The sequence below is a fragment of the Anneissia japonica genome, unplaced genomic scaffold, assembly GCF_011630105.1.
Source record: "Anneissia japonica isolate Jap-2015-1 unplaced genomic scaffold, ASM1163010v1 scaffold1005_len2656397_cov198, whole genome shotgun sequence".
NCBI classification, from domain to species: Eukaryota; Metazoa; Echinodermata; class Crinoidea; order Comatulida; family Comatulidae; genus Anneissia; species Anneissia japonica.
Window position 1 is genome coordinate 1,720,994 of NW_022683792.1, and position 22,343 is coordinate 1,743,336.

At 33.0% G+C, this 22,343-nt stretch overlaps 1 protein-coding gene across 5 annotated transcripts in view; it reads right to left on the reverse strand.

Annotated features, from left to right (window-relative positions):
• Positions 1 to 22,343, reverse strand: part of LOC117102181 (multidrug resistance-associated protein 4-like) — a 33,570-nt gene that overhangs the window by 1,669 nt on the left and 9,558 nt on the right. For 3 of the 5 annotated variants that reach the window (XM_033242413.1, XM_033242406.1, XM_033242400.1), the window contains 26 exons: positions 21,402 to 21,522; positions 20,965 to 21,180; positions 20,193 to 20,306; positions 18,615 to 18,790; positions 17,692 to 17,817; positions 16,068 to 16,317; positions 15,623 to 15,739; positions 14,809 to 14,904; positions 14,056 to 14,145; positions 13,517 to 13,708; positions 12,421 to 12,602; positions 11,876 to 11,972; positions 11,678 to 11,788; positions 9,674 to 9,748; positions 8,998 to 9,135; positions 8,413 to 8,502; positions 8,059 to 8,266; positions 7,773 to 7,852; positions 7,015 to 7,165; positions 6,378 to 6,608; positions 3,990 to 4,090; positions 3,242 to 3,436; positions 2,477 to 2,632; positions 1,955 to 2,044; positions 968 to 1,140; positions 109 to 214 (listed from right to left, as the gene is read on the reverse strand). In XM_033242413.1, coding sequence (XP_033098304.1) covers positions 109 to 214; positions 968 to 1,140; positions 1,955 to 2,044; positions 2,477 to 2,632; positions 3,242 to 3,436; positions 3,990 to 4,090; positions 6,378 to 6,608; positions 7,015 to 7,165; positions 7,773 to 7,852; positions 8,059 to 8,266; positions 8,413 to 8,502; positions 8,998 to 9,135; positions 9,674 to 9,748; positions 11,678 to 11,788; positions 11,876 to 11,972; positions 12,421 to 12,602; positions 13,517 to 13,708; positions 14,056 to 14,145; positions 14,809 to 14,904; positions 15,623 to 15,739; positions 16,068 to 16,317; positions 17,692 to 17,817; positions 18,615 to 18,790; positions 20,193 to 20,306; positions 20,965 to 21,180; positions 21,402 to 21,522 — 3,682 coding nt within the window. The remainder of the gene's footprint in view (positions 1 to 108; positions 215 to 967; positions 1,141 to 1,954; positions 2,045 to 2,476; positions 2,633 to 3,241; positions 3,437 to 3,989; positions 4,091 to 6,377; positions 6,609 to 7,014; positions 7,166 to 7,772; positions 7,853 to 8,058; positions 8,267 to 8,412; positions 8,503 to 8,997; positions 9,136 to 9,673; positions 9,749 to 11,677; positions 11,789 to 11,875; positions 11,973 to 12,420; positions 12,603 to 13,516; positions 13,709 to 14,055; positions 14,146 to 14,808; positions 14,905 to 15,622; positions 15,740 to 16,067; positions 16,318 to 17,691; positions 17,818 to 18,614; positions 18,791 to 20,192; positions 20,307 to 20,964; positions 21,181 to 21,401; positions 21,523 to 22,343) is intronic. The other 2 variants (XM_033242423.1, XM_033242432.1) reach the window with 2 other exon arrangements.

The window sequence follows — 22,343 nt, forward strand, 5'->3', positions numbered from 1 at the left end:
ATCATCATCATCATCATCATCATCATCATCATCATCATCATCATCATCATCATCGTCACCATTATGTGTTGATTATATTGAATACCTCTATCACAATTTGAAACCTACCATTATTCTATCGGCGTCCATGACAGTATTCAGTCTATGGGCAACAGTAAGCACGGTGCATGATTTAAATTGCTTCCGAATCATTTCTTGAATCAATGTGTCTGTACTAATAACAAAAAACAAGTTTAACGGTATTATGGTATTTTTATGATCATATATAAGCATGATTGTATATAATTTATATTACTATTAACATAAATAATAACCATGGATAATGATTATAATATATTACGTTGATGATAAAAAGTTATTATCTTCTATATGAAACTTATTAACGACATGTTTAGACGTGTCCCACATCATCATCAGGTAATAACGCTTATGCTACTAACGGTTGAAATACTACCGGTAACAAACAACTCATTACAATATCACTCTCATTCTAATTCCTATATACATGACTTACCATAGTATTCCTGACCTCTATATATATGACTTACGGTACCTTAATATTTGCTTGTTTCGTCTTATCTGACCGGTAGTATTTCAACCGTTAGTACCATAAGCGTTATTACCTGATGATGACATGGGACACGTCGAAACATGTCGTTCATAACATAACTGCATTACTGCATTTGTATTATTATTTTGTATAAATATTTGTTTGAATGACTATAATTTATTAATAGGATTATAGCACTGATTGTGTTGTTTCTCCACACTAGATGCAATCTTGTAATTCAATTCAATTCTGATTTTATTTCAGAGATCCATTGTCCTTATCAAAAAATAAAAACAAAAAACAAATACTGTACAAAAGCATTGTCAATTAGACATTTTTGTAAACAATTGTAATATTGACCAATATTATACTCGGAGGTTATGAATGTAGTATGAAAATCAATGAATGACAACCCACTATTGGTCAACATTAGCTGTTGCTTCATCGAGGATCAAGACACGATTTTGACGAAGAATTGCTCTAGCAAGACAAATAAGCTGCCGCTGACCAACACTAAAGTTTGCCCCGCCTTCACCGACGTCCATTTCTAATTGACCAGTGCTTCCACGGACAAACAAATTTAACGTTACCTGGATGGAATAAGGGAATTTAATGAAATCTGACGTTAAAAAATACTAATATTGAAAGATTTTTTTCTTCATTTCATTTCATTAATTTAGTCCAAAGAATAAAACTAACAAACACAAAATAATAAAGCGAGGAAAAAACACTAAATTGGCCGGACAAAATTGCCAAAAAGTGAACCAAATCATTGTCTAGTAACTCTCCGATGCCAATGAGAACATCAATTAACATAAAAATATCATTGAAAATATGTAAAAAAATATAATATGTACAAAATCCTCAACAAAATCATTGTCAAACATTAAATAAATAATAATTATAAAAATACTAATAAAAATAGAAATACAAGAATAGCAGTATGGGTAAGCTTTCCAACGATACCAAACACGACAACTTTTAGCGAGCTTTATTTTTTAACTTTGAACTTTTTTTGGTCGTGTTACTTTCTTTATTGGGCTGTATCTCCGTAAATATGCACTAATTGATCTGTGTATAATTACCTTTCAAATGACACCAGGCACAGACGTGTTATTGGATATTTGATGTGTTACGTCAGTCATCTTGAAATTCAAAATGTCCGCCAAGATGGCGTCGAAATAAATGCCCTCTGCCCCCTCCCCCCTTACAAATGGACTCCGCATGTCCTACGGTTTCCAAAAAATACCAAAATCTTGCTTTTAACATAAAAATCTTACGGCATTACACATGGAACCCCACTGTCATTTAATCTCAGAAGTTGGAAGTTGTTTAAATCGAAAGAGGGAGACATTCATTAAATAAATATTAATCTAAAGATTTGCATTACTGTACAATACTTACACTCTCCAAAGCATGCCATATTTCGAAGTCTTGATATTCACCTAAAGGATCTAAATTAAGACGAAGTGACGTAGAAAACAGAACAGGATCCTGCAAGAATAATATTTAAATTATTATAAATTATTTAAAAAAACAACATATGATCAACATATTATTCTCACTAATTATTTCATAATATGATCGTTTCTCATTACTTTTTGTTAGTTACAAGAAGGGGCTACTGTACTTATTTTTAAATTAGGCCTATTTCAAATAAAGATACAATATATTTCGATTATAAAATGATAAATTCACTTGTAGTACCATCCAAAAGGCTGATTTACGAATTTAGGGTAAGGCTCATGGGGAGCGCAAATCGTCAAGTGGATAAGCTCGATATTTAAAGAGGGGAGCTCTCCCGTTAAATAATTTGGTGTTAGTAACAACCTGAGTGTATTTTCGTTTGGTTAGCAAAACGAAACAGGGACACCAACTATTTTTGGACCTAGCCACTCCAATTTACTCGCGGTAGCATAGGCCTACCTGAGGAATGATTGATATTTTTTTTCGAAGTTCATGTAGTCCAATAGTACTGATGTCGATGCCATCAATTGTGATGGTCCCTTTAGGCTCTGCCAAGCGAAACAAGGCTGTGATTAGAGAACTCTTACCAGCTCCTGTCCTACCAACAACTCCAATCTATTGACATACAAACAGAAAATAATCCACTTACGATGAAAATATAATTGTAGAAACTTCAGATTTTTAGTTGATAGCGAAATAATTGAAATGATAAGAAAATACGTTCAAAATGTTCATAAAATACAAAATAGCCAAAATGTAATACTGTAATACTTGTTTGTATCATAATCATTTTTATTATTGTCATTATGCATTGTTAAAATATCATAACAATTACCTACTTTATTACTAGTAGAATAGCTGTAAACTTCAGTCTGCTCCTACTTCGCTATTAAGACATCACCGTGCTACAAATAATTATTCTCCCGAATGTAGTAAACGGACGCTTAAGTCAACTCGGTCCAAGGGGTTAATGACGTTTGGGTAATCCATATGTAACCCACCTTACCCATGGAACATACACCCAAAGAAAACTGCAGTACTCTGGCATCTGCTTGTAATAATTTAATTTATAAATCGGCAACACAAGGAGTATTTTGTAACGGTCTATCTGCCTGTTCTGTACGATACACTTTCGGTGTGTTTATTACACCGTATGTTAATACTGAGGCAAACAAATAATTGTTATTGCTAAATTTTTGTTTATTGAAACAAATTATATTGTACCTTTTCCTTAGGGAAAATTTCAAGCGTCATATTCTTCAATACGTTAGGTCCGTTTGGGGAGTAGGATAGAGACACATGTTTGAAGCTCACTCCACCATCACCTGGCCAAGATGACGGAGGCTTGGTTGCAAGGATTCTCAGAGGTGCTTCTGGTTTTAGCTTTGTGTATTCCAAGACACGCTCTACAGACGTCATCTGGAATACAACACGAAATGATGAAGAGTAGTGGCTTTTGGTATTCTTATTCATTTCCACTGATTGGGAAGTAAATGGTTCAAATTAGGTATTTTCTTATAATTTTGCAATTGAATTGTATGCACAATTTTATAAATAATGTGCATTTACTTTAAACCAATTTTTTAAGACGTGTCATTTTCTGCTTTAATAATCATCTCTTTATCAGTAATTTGAATATATATCTATGTTTATGCAGCATATCCTGTTCATTACCGCAAAAATAGCACAGTATTTGAGTCAATACTCGAAATACTTGCGTATAATTTAAACTGCTGTTATAGTACTAATAATTTCCCCACAGGCTCTTTAAATTTGTTTGAAATTATAATTTAGTAAAAAAAATGGAAAGTCCATGTCTGTAAGTTTTTTGTACACAACATTTTTGTTTAGCTGAAATTTTGTTTTCATAATCTTTAAAAACTAGCTTCATTATCATTGCTAGTAAAAATAAAATATGAAATTATATTCAATTATAAATAAATTCAGTAAACTAAAAATAAAAATTAATTACCAGGTTTTCTACGTAATTTGTTAAGAAGAATACGTATTGGAATATTTGACATAGAAGTAATGTTCTGCTCAAGATAATTCCAACCAAGCCAGCATTCAGAGCTAAATACAGAACAAAAAATAATGAGTTATTATGACAAAGATGCAAAAAATAAATATTAAAATAAATAAAATAATAGTATATACTCATATATACTGCAGTATACAAATTGCGTATTAGATAAATAAATATAATGTTTAGAAAAGGCGGCGTCCTCTGCAAGTCGAAAATGGCATCGCAAGCAGCCCACCCATACTTTTTACCAATAATTATCATTATCAACATAGGCAGTTCACACAATGCCGCTAGAATGCCTGACTTCCGGTAGGTAAAAACCGTTACAATTCTGTAATGCAAAGCACGCTAGCTGCTCGTTCCTCCTCTATTTATATTCTTTGGTTGAATGTATTGATATAAGAAAGTATAATACATACTCCAAGTATTGAAATACACGCCATCGTGTTGGGATTCAATATTTCGACATTAATTATGTCATCATTAGGAATGATGATGTATTGATATTGTAATAGTGATTATATTGGCAAGACGGATAGATGCTTAATAACTAGACTTAAAGAACATTCTTCACGATCTGATAGTGTTATAAATGATACAAAATTGTGAGGCATTCCAATATATTTTAGGTTTACAAGGTATACTTGAAAATGATAATGTAGCCTGTAATTTAAGTAATACATTAGGTTTAATAAATACTAACATTATTGACAGTTCGCAAAATTGGTCTATACTATAATTGTTTAAAGAAGCGTTTGCTATACGTAGGCTACACCCATTGCTTAACAATGGGCTGAAAGATTCAAAGGAGCTTTCTTTGTTTTTGTGGGTAACTTTGATTAGTAGGGTAAGGATGCTTTGATTTTTAGTTTATTAATAGCATATATGGAAACGTACCATTGCTCTCCAAGGTCGCCTTAACCATTGGAGAAAACTGGATTTTTTTTTCACAAAAGTACGTTTTTGGTACAAAATCTAGGATTTTCTTTTAATGGCCCAAGCAGATTATGTTGTAAAAAATATTAATCTACCAATTCGTGAAGAAAAAATGGGAAAAATCCCTACAGTTTTGTCGGAATACGCCGATTTATAACAACTCCTCGCGCCGATTTAGATAGGGAATTTCAAGAATTTGAGGTTTTTGGCTGTTCCGAGCTCGTTTCTTACTCCCTCACTCACAGACTATTTGTTTGTTCGAATTGGCCCAAGTGGATTCTTGGAGAGAATATAATAAGCTTGAAGCTGATATAAAACTTAGTATGATTGGTTGGGTAGTTTTATCTGAAAATAAGAAAATATAAAATCCATCCAATCCACGATTGCCTCTCATGGGGTCAAAAAATCTCTCAAGCGTGATAGTCCGATTCACTGGTATGACGTCATACTTCTGTTTGCTTGACTTGTTCGCAGTGTTTGACTTCTTTCTTCGTGTATTTTGGCCTAATTTAGTTATCAGTTGGATTTTTGTGTGCTATTATTACCATTATTAAAAAACAATTGTCCCAAAACAAGATACTTGCAGCAATTAGGCTATATTTCTGCAAAAAATGAAATTTATAGTCAGGACCGTTTGAAAATTTCCGTAGGAGTGTACCGTAGAGCTAAGCCAATCCCGCCAACAAGTGTGGACTATGGGAATAGAGATCTCAGCATTTGTTCACTTTACATTGTACTATGTGTACTGTTAACTATGTGTTCAAATACAAGTTTTAACTAAAGAATATTGACTGTGCAGTTTGAGTTTTGTTAGTATTTAACCCCATAATTAAAATGAAACAAACCCAATGTTTTAATTGGTCGATCCAAACTGCTTGTACAGCAGGGTTGATTTGACAATAGAGAAAATAGAATCTCTATGATTTGACCTCAGTTCGCTGCTTTAGTGATAGCTGGAATAGCAAATGATAAAAAGTGGCAAAAACGTTTCCATATCCTCACTATAATACCTTCTTGGTCCAAGTATAGCCTATATAACATGGTGGCAGCGCATGGAGCCCGTATTCTAGAACACAGTACTCATTAACACTCTTGGATGGAGAGATTGACGTATGTAAAGTGCTCCAAAATCAAAAGCGAAATGCACAGCGAAGGTTCGAACCACCGACCTCGAGGTTGAGAGACCGAAATGCAACCGCCCCGGCATCCGCTCCCACAAGGCTTATGTACTAGATTGATTTAAAATGGTACTATGATTTAAAATAGTACTATCCCCGATGATGTCATAATTAATGTTGAAATATTGAATCCCGACACGATTGTGTGCATTTCGATACTTGGAGTATGTATTATTTACTATCGTATAATTAAAGTGGGAGAAATTTACTATTTACTTACAATCTCTGGCAAATATACTTCCAAACGATGTGAAAGTCATAAAGATATTTATTATGATGTACACCCAGACAGCACAAGCACGTGAAGCTGCCAAGTACAGCAACCAAACCTCGGAATGACGGTCTTGAACAAGGTAGAAATTCTTTAGAAATTGAGGCTGCATTTTGTAGGAACGTAACGTTATTAAACCGTCCATTGTTTGTGTTACTTGCGCAAACACGGGAGACCGCACTAGAAGAAATGAAAAAAATATCGTAGAAAACAAAGGCATATGCCTATATAAAATAATATTTTAGAAAAAGAAGGTTCTCAATAATCGCCGTTTGTGTCCTAATAAAGTTTAGTATTTACCATTAGATATGTGCTTGTTAAAACATGACTGTACCAAATCAACTACTGATGATAAAAAAAAAACCTCAAACGTTTATTGGCTCTAGTACAGTGGGTGCTACATTTAGATACGCACTTTAAAGTCCAATTTTAATTATGCTTGCTTATGATTATTGAATTTTTACATGTTTAACAAATGAGTGGTGATAAAATATTTAATTTTTGGTTTATAAATATTAAAAATAACGGTTTAAAATATTATTAAAATATAATTAAAATATAACATTATAAAATTATAAAAACTTACAGATGCCTTCCCATCTCTTAATATCATGAAGTGTTGGGATTCCATAATGCCGCACCAGGAAATATAATAAGCATAATGGGAGTGTGATGAAGATCAAATACCAGTTTAGAATACAATTCACAAGGATTATACTACTGGCTAGAAAGAGGATCTGGAAAAAAGTAAATTGGTAACTGATAATAATAATAATAATAATAATAATAATAATAATAATAATAATAATAATAATAATAATAATAATAATAATAATAATAATAATAATAATAATAATAATGACGACGACGACGACGACGATCGATGGCGACGACGTTGATGATAATGATAATAATACATCACGAGTTGTAATAGCCATCTTGCTTGGCAAAGCTTTGGTCGAGGATGGCTGTTTTCCAATTATTTACTGATAATTTCAGGCTCAGTGATGACCCCGCCAAATCCAGTTTTGAAATCCGAATTTCTGGGGTTTTTTTTGTACTTTTTTAAGCTTGGATGCTGAATACACCATAAGCACTGAGTGGTGCACACCGGCGCTATAAATGTCTCATAGAATTATTATTATTAACAATAATTATATGAAACTTATTCATTGTTATTATTATTGATCATTAATAATATTAATGCTGAATACATGTTATATAACTCTATATAACTTTATATAACACGCCATTAATGTAGGTCTACTTAACTAGCGTTTGCCCAATACAGCGCCCTCAAATTAGAATAAAAATGCAGAGCTAAATATCAGGTAATAGGCCTACCTGAAGAGCATCAAAGAACATTGCCGGTAAAGTGTCATCCATAATACCCATATCTTTGGTGAAGCGATTTAAGATTCGACCTACCAGAGGAATATAATGGAAATCATAATGGTTCTTAATATACCTAACAATATTATGATAATTATACTAGTAATAATAGAGGATACTAAACAAAGTAATGATAATTACTCTACTTTTGATTAACAAATTAGTTGTTACAGTTAAATAATGTTTATGAAATTGAAAGAAATTTAGTACGGTAAGCTTCTTTAATCTGTTTTCATACCAACTGGGTTCACATCAAAGAAAAGTATAGGTGTTCGAATGACGCTGTCAAACATATAGCCATGAAGATTCTTTGTCGCTGTTAACACCACGTAGAAGAAGATAACGGCGCGTAGTACGGCAAACAATGTGTTTACGCCAATTAAACCGATAAACACATATGCAGACTGTTTATTACTCAAATCTATGTAACGATATGGATCGCCAAACTGAAAGCAGAAAAATGAAAATGGTCTGAAGCAGGGGCTATAATGTTTGCCTTGGTGATAAGTGGAAGAGATTACCAACATAATGATGAATATTGAAAGTCCCGACCCTCAGGTTCTACTATATATGTTTCACCACCAATACTTACTACATCATCAGGACAAGTCACGTTCAGAGTTCTACATTCCTCTTGATTTGCCCAATGGGAAACCCAGAAGTCAGCCATCACGTATATGATCTAGATAACATTATCATTAATAAAATTAATACTGTTGTTACTATTGTTTATATTTGATAACAAATAATAATAATAATAATAATAATAATAATAATAATAATAACATTAACAATATTAATAGCATTTATAACAATAATAGCATTAACAATAATAACAAAAACAAAATAGAAATACTTAATAATAATAATATTATTATTATTAAACAGTAATGACAACAACAATAATAGCAAAAAAAAACATTGACAATACCAATAATTATAGCAATAGCTCAACATTTTTAAAGGGAGAATCAACAAAATCTGCATCAAAAATATTATTTACATAATATAGAATTATACATTTTTGAACGTAGGCCTACTGTTGTGGTTTACGTGGTAAATATGAGTAAATTACGTTATGTTTTCAACACTTATTAACATAAATGTACGGGTTATTTTTTTTTGAAGGAGTGAGCTTCCTCATGAGATTTTTATCTAAAAAAAATAGAGCTCATACCTGAGTTACCACAATGAAGAATAACAGGATAAAAAGCAAAAGATAGCCACCGCCGGCACGAAAGAAACGCTTGTAAACCTGGCAACTGACATGACCTTGTTGACCCTTTTCGTCCGCCATTCCTTTAATTCCAGCAAGCTGTACGGTATGTAATCATATTCATAAATATACCCATAATTACATATCAATAAATATATTACTTAAGTGATTTATTATTAGTCGAGTCTACAGGTGAGTAAATGGCAGTTCTGTTTACCATTATGTAAATTTAGATGTTGCCACTAACTCTAATATTTACAATAAAAGAAAAACAATTTGCTTAAATTCGAACTAAAATAATTTCTTCGCAAATTAAAAGTTGTTCCTGAATATAATTGTTTTTAGTTTATGACGTATAATAAATTAATAACTTATGTGGTTTTTGATAAAATATTTTGTTATATATTTGAGCGGTAGGTCTATAACATCTTTAAATGGACGGATAGGAGTGCTGGCACATTTATAGTATTAGCACCGTTGTATATTTAGCTGAATTCAACTAACAAGTTTTTAAAATAGGCAAAGGTTTAATAGCTGGACGGTTTTTACGTTTTAAAACAATATATAATTGTATATGATTAAAGTTATTTCTACATTATTTAGAGTATACGATTGCATTATTATATCGTAAACCTACGGGAGTTTTTTCGTTGACCGTCCCTGTAGCACTTGGGTTATTTGAAAGCTTCATGAACATCGAAATATCTTCTTCCTGAAAAAATTAATTCAAGGCAAAAATTAGTATCATTGCATAGGCTTATGTAATGTAAGTAACATCAAATCTGTGTACATACCATAGAACAAAATTTAATGAGTTTAATCTTTTGATTAATAATGTTTTCTGCGTTTAATGTACAGTGTTATACATCACATTTTAGTAGAAACGGTGCTCGAATATAGGGAAATAATGTAAAGATTTGGTTTTCTATGATTTGTTTATTTTTGTTCACTTGATCTTGAAAATGCGCCCATGACACGAAACGTTGATCCTTTATGTCAATAAATTCTGTGTTAAAGTTCGGCCCTATATAGTAAACGTCTGTTGATTCGTAGAAATATTTCAACAACGAAATATTTTCATTCAAACGTCAGCTTAATTGCATCGTGGATAAAAAATAGAAATCGCTCTATATTATTACGCTTGTTTCAAATCCTACCGTCACAGATGCAAAACAGAGATACTCAATAAACGTCAGTGATTCGAAACCAACAGGTCTAAAACTCCAATAAAATAAATCATCAAAAAAGTGAATATCAATCCATAATTCAGATCAAATGACTTTTACCATTGTTTTACGATGACATGGTTTGATGTTTACGTAGGCATTTTTCCGCATTCGCTATCCGTGCCTTTAGTACTCAATTGTTTTGCAATGTTGAACTACACTAAATAGATAAACTTCTGAACTTGCGTTTAACTCAGTCGAAAAACTATTCAATATATTATTTATTTAGTTTTTATCTGGAGCATTTTTGTCTGAAAGTAAGGCTGTTATGGCACGCCATAAAGTATAGGACTCCCAAGATGTTTTAATTACTGAATTAAATATCCAATACTCACTAATACTGAGTAAATAGTAATACGTACTGTAGGTAGGCCTTAGGCCTTGCCTAGGTAAAACTAAGTATTGAATATTTTTGTTTTAATCAGCAAAAATAAGCTCTAAATTTCCACAGAAGACCTTAAAAACGGCCCAAAATTGTTTTTCCGCGGACCGCAATAAGGGCATTATGGACAGTGCATCACATCCACTAAAATCTCAAAATAAATATGTCCAAACTATCAAATTTTATTTGACTTAAAACTGTTGTTTGCCCATATGTACACAGTCATGATGTGCCTATAGAGTATGTGATCATGATATGATATCATCATCACTAAATATAGGCATGTCCATGTTTTTGTCAAATAAAGTCTGGACAGGCCTTAAAATTATGTACACTATGAATAACGGCTGGGCCCTATTTCCTTTTCCAGGAAACTTTTTTTAAAGAACTCCCCCAGCCCATACTCTTAGCTTTCAAAAATAGAAGATGACATAGTGCGACCGTAAGCTACTTTTCCCTACAGGTAAGTTGAGCACATGCGCCTTGAGCAACTTTGGTGGAGATGTGCGCTTTATAAATCTTTATTATTATTATTATTATTATTATTATTATTATTATTATTGCAAGTTCTAAGCCAATCAAAACGCGTAAACAGTACGTCATATTCATAGGCATGGTAATAGGTCACAACTAGGCATCGCTTGAGGAGTAGGGGTGTGCGTCGTGTGGGTGACTGACTAAGCACTGTATACACAGGAACGTTTTCTGCTATTCAACATAATGATTTTACAGATTATAATTAATGTTTATGTATTACCGTATAAGTGTTTATAGTTGTATGGTACCTGTATTGCATTGTAATTGAGGAAGCTGCAAATAAGGTTACAAAACCGGAAAATGTTAACGTTTATCTTTGCCAACCTTACTGAACACCTTTTCAAATCCGCCGAAATCTGTATCTGTATGTATATGTATATGTATTATATATGTATATATATATATATATTTATTATATGTATACATATACATATATAATACTTATATTATATTGGCCTATATAATATAAATAACGCAGTGAATTCTGTCGCCTTACCGAGTCGCTTTGCCGTTTCATTTTTTCGTCTTCTTCGTCACTTGTGACAGATGCTATGAAATCATCGGAATTTTTTACATCGTCGTATGTTCCTATTCTTTCAATTTTACCCTAAAATAGAAATTTTCACTAAAAGTTAATTCATGTTTGAATGAAGTTATTTAATTTTTAGGAATTTAAATATGTTTTAAAACTTACATTTTTTAAAAGCAAAATCCTATCAGCGTCGTGTAAATACTGCAACTGGTGAGTGATTAGAATTCGAGGCTTTTTATGAAGGTATTCCATGATGCATCTGTAAATTTAAAACTTTAAATATTTATTGACATAACACATGACGACATCATCATGAAATTCAACTTATCACTGTTCATGTACAATATTGCTATTCCAAATTCAACACCAGGCACGCTAGAAGATAATTAAGCCTTCAATCACCACAAAGCATTCATGATCTATATTGAGTAGGCCTGTGAAAATTCACCCACAAAAATCTGTCGCTGTAAAAGTCCTTGATTCGCCGTGTTTGCAAAAGGTCCAGAGCGTTGAGAATCGATCGTTTTATTTCATTTTTGGTTAGATTTTTTAAATTTTTGAAGTAAAATGATTGTCTTTAGACTTTACATTTTAGGATTATTAATGCAAAAACGTTAAGCCTTAAATGATACTTACGGTAATCTTCAAACACAAAAATGAAAAAAAATATTGATATTAAATATACAATCTAATTTCTTTCTACTCACTTTTCAAATATTTGTTTTCCAACTTTGGTGTCGACTGCACTCAGTGGGTCATCTAAAACATAAATGTCAGCATCTTTATATAGCGCCCTCGCTAGGTTGACCCTTGCTTGCTGTCCACCACTCAAGGTAACACCACGCTCACCAATCATAGTCATGTCTCCTTTCGGTAAAATTTCGAAGTCCTAAAATAAGAAAATTGCGAACAATAGAATATAATTCAAGTAATTCAAAGAGATAGATATAAATCAAATGTATTTTATATGGATTATATATAATACAGATATTTAATTCCTTTATGTTTCCTGATTTGTAGGTCCGTCCGTTACATTTTTTTTTTTAAAGCTTAAAAAAATAAGAAAGTTTGGAGGATCTTTTTAAATAAAACTAAATTAGCAGACTGTTTAACAGAAATGGGTACTATTATACACATCTAGATGTGTATAAGAGACAGTTTCTAATGAACGTTAACCATATGTTTTCCGTTTATTTTTAAGTAAAGCGACTTGCAGAAGGTTTTTATCAGTGGAACGGAGTTCATGGGAGGGAACAGAGGGCGTAAGAAACTCAAAGAAAAAATACGATGGTTGTTTAAGTGAGAGCATTTTAAATTTAAATTTCATAAAGAATGGGTTGAATGTTGTTAATGGGGGGGGGGGGGTAAAGAAACAAATTCGGGCAGCAGAGTTTTGGACTTTTTGTAATCGGTAGATGAGGAACTCAGGTAAACCAATAAACAAAGAGTTATAATAATCCAACTTACAAGAAATAAATGCATGAAAAAGTTTTACCGTTGATTTGGAACCGAGGTATTTACGGTTTCGCCAAAGGTTTTGAATATACAAAAAAATGTGAATTACAAATGGAAAGAAACAAAAAGCAAAGATATAGAAGGAATAAAGAAAAATAGGTTTGAAATCTTAAAGAACCTCTTATTAGTTATGATTACGGTATCTCTAGAATGTCGGATGGCACTCTTAGACTTTGAATATAATTTTTAATTTTATCTCATTTTTTTTTAATTTCCAGGCCGGCTTCCCCACGACCTTGAACACGCCACTGACTACAATACTTATACACTTTTAAAACAGCAACTTACCCTTGAAAGTGCAGCTACTTCGATGATAGTCTGGTAGTAATCTTCATCAAATTTCTTCCCAAAAAGTATGTTTTGTCGTATAGTTCCCGGGAAAATACACGCCTTCTGCGAGACATATGCAATACTACCACGCAGGTGAATTTGTCCAGACATAAACGGTAGTTCCTGAAGTAAGGCTAGTAGGAGGGTTGACTAAGATAGAAAGTATGCAAACGTTACTAAAAATACTTTAGGAAATTGGACTGACTGTGTCAATATCAAATGTTTTAAATAGGCATACATATAAAATAGCGAAAAGTAACACATGAATTTAAAAATCGACTTTAAACAATATATTTAACTACAGGAAAGTGTATTGAAACGCCCGATACACCAATTGTTCCTGGTCTAGAGAGCCAAAACACTTGGAAGTTTATACTCTGCAGACAATAACAGAACAGGCATACAGCACACATGTTGGCTCTGTTAACCTTATTGACGTGGAATATTAGTACACAGAAATAATACTTCTCAACATATCAAAAATTGTTACAACTTACTTTTCCAGATCCAACTGGACCAATGATTGCTAACATTTCTCCTTCACAGACTGTGACAGAGATTCCATCTATTACAGGAGAGTCAAACCTCTGGAATATAAAATATTCGATGTTGCTTCTCATTGACCATATTTTATGGTAAAAATTATTTCATATTAATTGTAACAAGGTAATTATTAATTTCGATTTAAAAATCATTTTAACGATTAAAATATTGGAGGTGAAATTGAAAATGTTGTGTTTACTTTTGCCATTCAATAAAAATATTTAGTAGAGACAAACCAAACAGGTCCAAATTTAGACCAAAATCGGAAACCAAATTCCAACGGTAATCCTGGTGGTGAATTGGGCCATAGATTATAATTCAGATTGAACTTCATTGTTAACTTTTGTTGCATTTTCAAATAAAATATAAGTCAGCTTGTTAACTTCCTTTTTAAAATAAATATTATCCAAATATCAAATAAACTACGTACATTATTTGAATTATTTATAGCTTTAAAGGAAGGGACTTTATCCCCCATCCAGTAAGATGGCCTAAATTAAAAATTTTAAACAAATTAAATGTTAGTTTATAAACCACACTCACCACGTGAGGGGACCATATTCCCATAATGGACCTAAGGTAGGTGTTGATTAAACTATATGAAAATGTTGTTGGCCTTCCCTAACGAAAAATCATTGACCCGCCCATGAATATTTATTGTTTGCGGCCAGCAGTAGGGACTTAATTGTAAAACTGGTCCAAATTACCTCAGTGAACATATGCGTATCTCCATTCAGTAGCGTAACTGTTCCTTTGGTACATGACGACGGTTTAAAATGATCGTTATCGTAAAGCAAAAATGTCTATATAATTATAGAAAACACTGATTAAAACGTTATAATGTGATGGACAACCGTTTAAAATAATGCTGAATGTTGATTCTTAATTGGCCACGAAGTCATTTTCAATGTTTTACCAATTTTGCTGACAATGCTATTGTGATAAGAATAATTTATGGTCGAATTTTATTTTGGTAAAAAGCCTATTGTTTTACCAAAGAGAAGTCTAAAATATTTTTGTTTGAAAAAAAAAAACCACTTTTAAAGCCGTGGTTAATCAATTTCATTACTATTTATAAACATTGATCTTACGAACCAAAATACAGTGGGTGAGTGATAGTTGGCATAGAACCTTATAATTACGCAGGCATATAGTAAAAAAAAAACCTAGACCAACCATGCTTTCTAAATTTATATTTGCCTTATGATGATTTGTATAATGGTAAATTATTGTGCTGATGATAAAAATAGTGACAGTGATGACGGTTCATAACAATGAAAACGACGACGAATATAACTGGTAAATTAATGGCGAAACTATCTAGGGTTATTAACGAAAAGGACGATAGTGATCATAATTATTGAGTTGCTAGTGATGATGAGGATGAAAATGATGACTGTGGTGATGATAAGGGTGATTATGAGGAGGATGGTTATAATAACTATGATGCTGGCCGTTGAAAATGTTAAGGTAGAAAATACTGAACTTTATGATAGAAAACAATTGACAAGCATGTCTTACATCGTCCCAGGTGCCGGAGAGATTTGTAACTGTGATACCTGGCTCAGTAGCTTCATAAACATGTTGAAACTCAAGTCCCGAAATGCTTGTGTTTTGTTCTTCAAGTAACATAAATTCCTGTTGAAAATCAAGGATATTTGATTGTATTAATATTACAGTGCACCCTCCAATTCGAGACCCCTCTAATTCGAGACCACTTTTCCAAAGACTCAAATAACAATCTTCAACATTTTAACACAAATCTAGCCCTCTAATTGGGGACCAACTTCGAGACCACACCAAATTTTCAAGTCCCAAAGGTGGTCTCGAATTAAAGGGTGTACTGTGGTTATAACATCAAGTTGTATAAGACTTATTCTTTCACACATTTTCGCATAATTTATTTTAATGTAATTGAAATATCAGCATAATATTAATAGGTCCTTTAAATTATTTTGGGGCCTACCTCAATGCGATTACAACCAACGAGACACTCAGATATTAGTTGAATCGCCTGCGGCATGGAACGCAGCAATGGCGTTCGAATAGCAGACATCAAACTGGAGATTACAAACACGGTGGAAGAGGAAAAGTCTTCAGTTGTCAGGAAATAAATGGTTAAAAATATCACCTCAAGCAGTCGGTTACCAGCGTAAGCTATTGCAAGATTTAAACACTTTAGTATCGAAGCAAACATAATGGCAGAGATCTCAGATCTAAAAAAGAAAAAAACATGGGCCTATTATATTTAATATTTTTAAAGTTATTCAGGTTGTGATCTGTCTCTTATACACATCTAGATGTGTATAAGAGACAGGTACTATCCTTCATGCCTCGATAATAATATCAATAAAGAAAATATAGAAATATGAAGCGAAAATCACATAATAGGGCCTATGGATGGGGGAGCTTAAATTGGCCCGAAGTACAAATTATATTTGAATAATTGTTCTAGCTTCCTACGTGTGGTGTTTTAACCTAGCAGATTCAACTATGATTTTAATTAATTCTACCACCATCTGACTACAGTAAACCGCAAAGTTCTTTGCCTAATAAAAGCCCGATAAGTTAGTAAATACTGTAATAATTATATTCTCGTTAGTATATAGATTAATTATAGAATAATATTAACATCATTAATTTTTATGGCTGTTCAAATATTGCCAACTTGAATGGAAAATTTACATAGGCCCTATCTACTAAATAGCATATATAGTAGGCCTACATACAATATATCCACAAGCACTTAAACCGGACTATCGGGTAGGAGTAAATGGTAATGATCGACACAAAAAACCATTTGTGCCAAATGCAATTTATTTAAATTCCACAGTTTGCCGCTTTTAACCACAACTCTTAATTAATGCTCAAATTTAATATATATATATATATATACATATATATAGGCCTATATATGTATATAGGTCTATATATATATATATATTTTTTTTAGTCGAAAAAATTAAATATTTGTCAGTAATTAGCATATTTTGTATGTTGTTATTGAGCTTAAATTAAATAACTTTAATTATCAAATTACACGTTGCAAATCGTTTTTGCTTGTGCTGTTAATTAGGCCTAAGTTTTATTTCTTTCGTTTTTGTAAGAAGAAAGTGGATGCAGATCATTGAGGAATTGAATACTAATTATTTGCATGTGTAAATTGTGATCTAAAAAGGAGGTAGAATATGGTAGTAAAGTGGAATTTCCAGAAGAACATTCAATAAAAACTGCACTGCGCCACTTGACTTTTGCACTGCCGATTGTAGTTTGTCCTTTTGGTGATATCATGCCAAAAGGACAAACTACAATCGGCAGTGCAAAAGTCAAGTGGCGCAGTGCAAAGAGCAAGTGGCACAGCACGCAATTGAGTTTGCACTGCGCCACATTAATTTGTCCTTTAGGAGTTCCATAAAATATTACGTCAGCGTAGGTAGTCGACGCGATTTCATGAGCAAAGAAAACTGGCGTTGCGTCTGACAGGCGCTAATGCAGAGCGTTGAGAAATCTGCCAGCCGACTGTCGGCATATTTAACAATTTGTGCCAAGCTAAGCTTGCCTAAGTTATAGAAACAACCAGCAGACCTTACCGCCTAACTTGTTTCACCATTCGGGCAAATGGTTTTTCCCATGCATACATTTTTATGACCCGCATGGCTGCTAGAACCTCACTCATTATTGTGATCCTTTTATCGGTAATTGTGGCCGTCTTCTTTCTGAGAAAGAGTTATTTCGAAATTGCAAAATTATTCCAATTTCCATATTGAATTTATAAGCAGATTTCACATACGGTACGGTACTTTATTAATAAATAACCAAAACTGAGCTAAATACCCAGAGTATAATAATTAGTGAACTAATAAGCCCAAATGCAATTATTATTTTGTTTATTTCTGTTATTGAATTTAGTTATGGCTACTAGATTTCTATTAGAATTGAATAGGCTTTTGTTGTTGTGATGCAAAATATCATAGGCATAACAAACATATAATTCAACGCCTACACCATGTCTGGTAAGCAGTTCCAAATTCCAAAGAGTCAAAATTATTCTTTAAATCTATGTAATTCAACTTTTTTAAATTTAAATGTTTAACGGTTTCTCCCAGTCAACTTCGACAATCGACCACTGTTTAAAATATTTCCACCTAAAAAATAACAACTTTAGAAGATTGAAAACTTCTGGAAAATCTATAAAAGCTGAAAATGACCTCTGGACAATTAATATTATAGATGAAAATTTTAAAAAAATAATTTTCAATAATTGTTTTGGCTTTTATTTCTATTTTCCAACTGAAGATACATAAGCGTATTAAATTTAGGTGACAGTATTATTATTTATACTTAGATGAGATTATGAGCTTTACATACATTTATGTTTTTGAAATGTTAATAGTTACACCTCCCTGGTTATATAGACCGACTTTACACTGGTGAAATTTGGATTATTAAGGTAAAATTGTAATTATAGTGCATCATTTTTCTTTTCAATAAATATAAATCAAAATCATCGTACCTGTAGAAGCCGAAAATGGTCCCCAAACACGTTTGCATTGGTAATAGGCAAAGCATGAGTATAGAGTACCCAATCAGTACGTATTTCCATTTCATGCCAACGTAATACACCATTATGAACAATGCTATAACACTATCGATAGGCCCCAACCAGATATACGGGAATACCATAGCCATCTATGTATGAAAATTTACATTCTATTAATATAATAGGTCAAAGTCAAAATGAAAAACGTTTTGACAATACTTAATTTTTTGACGTTTTGACAATCCATTCTCATTTCAACAATGATATCAATATTAATAAAATCTATATATTAATTCCTCTAATCGCCTCCGCATAACTTCACCTACCTCATCTGAAACCGCTGGCAGAAATGTGCTCATATCTCATACACTGGGGATTCTATGTCACGACCACAGTCAAAAACTATTTAAAAAAAATCAGTACCAGTTTCGCCATGTTTTGCGAGTTGCTGACGTCATATAAATGAATCAACTCTGTTAATCTGTACCACAGTGCTCGGGTCTAAAATACAGTCTATGGGCTTATTCGACTGGTGCATTTCGTTGACTACGATTTTTCGTTGGGTATTATTTTCATTCGAATAGTTCGTAAAATAGACTTCGTTGACAACGAAAATTGAAGTAAACCAGAGTGCGTTAATCAGCATTAAGTTAATCACGTGACCAAAACAAACATGGCCGATTAGTCAGTTTGGCAACATCATTTGCGATAATATAATTCAGATTAATTTCAGAAAGTAGAAATTACAATATTTACCAACATGCAATTAAAAAAACTGGATAAAATTTTTTTTTTTACGAAAAACCCATACGGCCACAATCCGAAGCAACCTTGATGTGTATCGTGGCAACTATGCAGCAATTTTGTTTTGTCGAGTATTTACCAGTTTTCTATTCGAGTGTCGTCTTCGTTAAGCAGGATTTTACCACTGCGCAGGTTGGGCGTGGTTTAACGAAGAACGATCAGTCGAATACGGCCTATAGTACAGTTTGCTATGTAATCCAGCTAGATTTTTGTGCCAAAATGGATTTTATTGGCTAACTTTATTATTTTTGGTGTGTTGAATTCAAAAATGTTTGGTACCATTTTTTTCGTGCTTTGTTCGTGTTTGTGCACACACGTGTGAATGCAGCCATGTTCTAAAGACCAGAGTTCTATAGCAAGTCGTAACGCCCGTAGTAAATCGCGGCAGAAGCCGGTTCAGAGCGCTGATTTCGGTTATGGTCAAACCGAAAATATCTTTTAATTGATATTCACTCTTTTTGTTATTTATTTTCATCCGCATTGTCATGTTTATTATCTTAAAGCAGGGAAGTGATGAAACATTTCCCTGGCTGAGGTGTCACGTTTAAGAAAGGCAATTAAATTTCTTTATGATCGTAATTTCTTGTATACTGTATCTATTTTGTTGTGGTCCAGTGTTTTCAGATCCGGTAGCTTATCACATTTCATTTTAATATTGAATGCAATCACATATGTGAGAGAGCTGTTCGCATGTCTCTAACATTTATTCATAACGTCAAACGTTTTCATTATAATAATGACAGATACCTTATAAGACAATGTTGTGCTTACTATATCGAATCTGTTGACATCATTTGTCATCAGATTGTTTATTTGTCCTGCTGATGTTTTCGACAAGGCTGCGTTGCTCAACTTCAAAGCCTAACCAAAGTAATGATAAAGTACGGTATTAAAAAGTCAAGGTAATGCTACTATCATCAATGTCAATGCATACAAACAACAGTTTTATTTTACTTCGTTATAGGTCGCTGCATCATACGGCTGTCTGTAAGTGTACTGTAAATATTAACACATTGTTATAATATACAGACAATAACTTGTAAGCCGCATCATTGTTTATATACCTTTGATTTTGGAAAAATATTACCAGTGATGGTTAAACTAAACAACGGTAATTATTACGTACTTTCCTGTTGTACCTTTTAATATTTTTAGGGAAATACATTGTTTTAAAATAACTTTACTAGTGAGTTTATTGGTCTGCAAACAAAGATAATAGGAGAAGATAGAGCTGACCCCGAAAATAGTTAAAAGCAGCATCCGGGTTCCTGTCCCCCGCCCCACGGTGGCGTCCTTTATCTTTATCAAGTTCGTTTGTTTCCTGCTGGTTTCTTCACAAAATGGAATAGTCCCCGCTCGTAAGAGGACGGACGTTCCATCAGGTTTAATACAAACTGCGCGAAGAGCTCATTCTCCTCCTACCGTAAGTTCTTTGCTTAGGTGAATGCATATCATACGTCTGCGAGCACAGAAGGTTAACACCGTTTTGATGTTATATAACCAACATGACAGAATTTACCTTCTTGTACATGATACCGCAGCAAGCAATTCTTATTTTCATGCCAAACACTTGATTATAGAAGAAGTAAGGCTCATGAATAATGTTGAGTATAACTGTGATTAAAGAAAGTATTCCTGCGTACAGCAGACCCTGACTCAGCGTTGCTGATGAGTCCACTTCAAAGTAGTTAATTAATAATCCTAGTACAATTGGCTGTAATAATTTTAGTGCTTCCTATTGACAAAATGAGAACAAGGTATTTTTTACAATCTATTATTATTTATTTTTATTATATATTATTTTACAATCAATCAGTAAATTTTACCATGTTTTCTAGTGGTTGGGTGTTGATAGAAGTAAGATTTTCTAGACAGGTGGTTCATTATAATTCCTTTTATTACTTTTACTAAAGAACTTTTTAAAAATATAAAGGCCTATGTTAATTTTATACGTACCTCAAAAAACCCTATGATATTGAAGAGTATCATTTGTGGGAGAAACGTTTTGCTTAAAGCGCGCCTCATGCTTGGCTTAGTCCCGTCTGTTTTCTGCGCATACAACTCTTTATTCCATTTTCTATAAAGAGAACAATATCGTCAATTTTATTGGGTTTTTTTAGGCGACAGCAATACAGCTATTGCAGTTTCTGCTCCTTTTAAGGTGTTGTGTTTTTTATTCGGTTTATATGTTTGATCTGCTTTACAAACATAGGCATATATAGTTAGTATGTTTGACAGTGATTGAAAAAATATTATCTTGTGTTGAGGTCATTATAGGCCGCATCAGTTTCATAAGATATGATGCACTAGCAGTGGCGTAACGCCTATGGCTATTCGGAGGTCGAAGCTCTCTGGGCTCCTTTCCTACTACTACCACACCCAGAATTCTAATAGGGTCTACAATTAAAAGCCTTTTACGCTCATTTGGCCTTAACATTCATAAATGTTTCATGATAGAGTGGGGATTCTTTCAAACACCGCTCCCTCATTTCTCGCGCCCGGGTCGCAATTTTTGTAAAATCTCATGAATTAGGCCTATTCATAATAATCCTTTTGGAACATAGTTTGCGCTATTTTCAAGTCCGTGTCAGCCTCAATGATCAGCTGCTCTGTGCATCGTGAGAGGCCTATAGTCCAGTCCGAAACGTAGCAATATCAGAGGTTGCATTTTTTTGCTATATTTTTAAAAAATTGGATATGATGTAGAGCAGACATTGATAAATCAAAAAAGTATGTGCAACATTTTTTTTTTCATACGTAAGGGGGGTTGCCAGCAGTTTCAAAATGGCCGCCATTTTTTCCTAAAATTGTCACTAATACTGTAAGTTTATGTCATTAAAATGCAGTATTCAATTGGAAATTCACTCATAACAATAACAAGAACAGCTGTCTCTTATA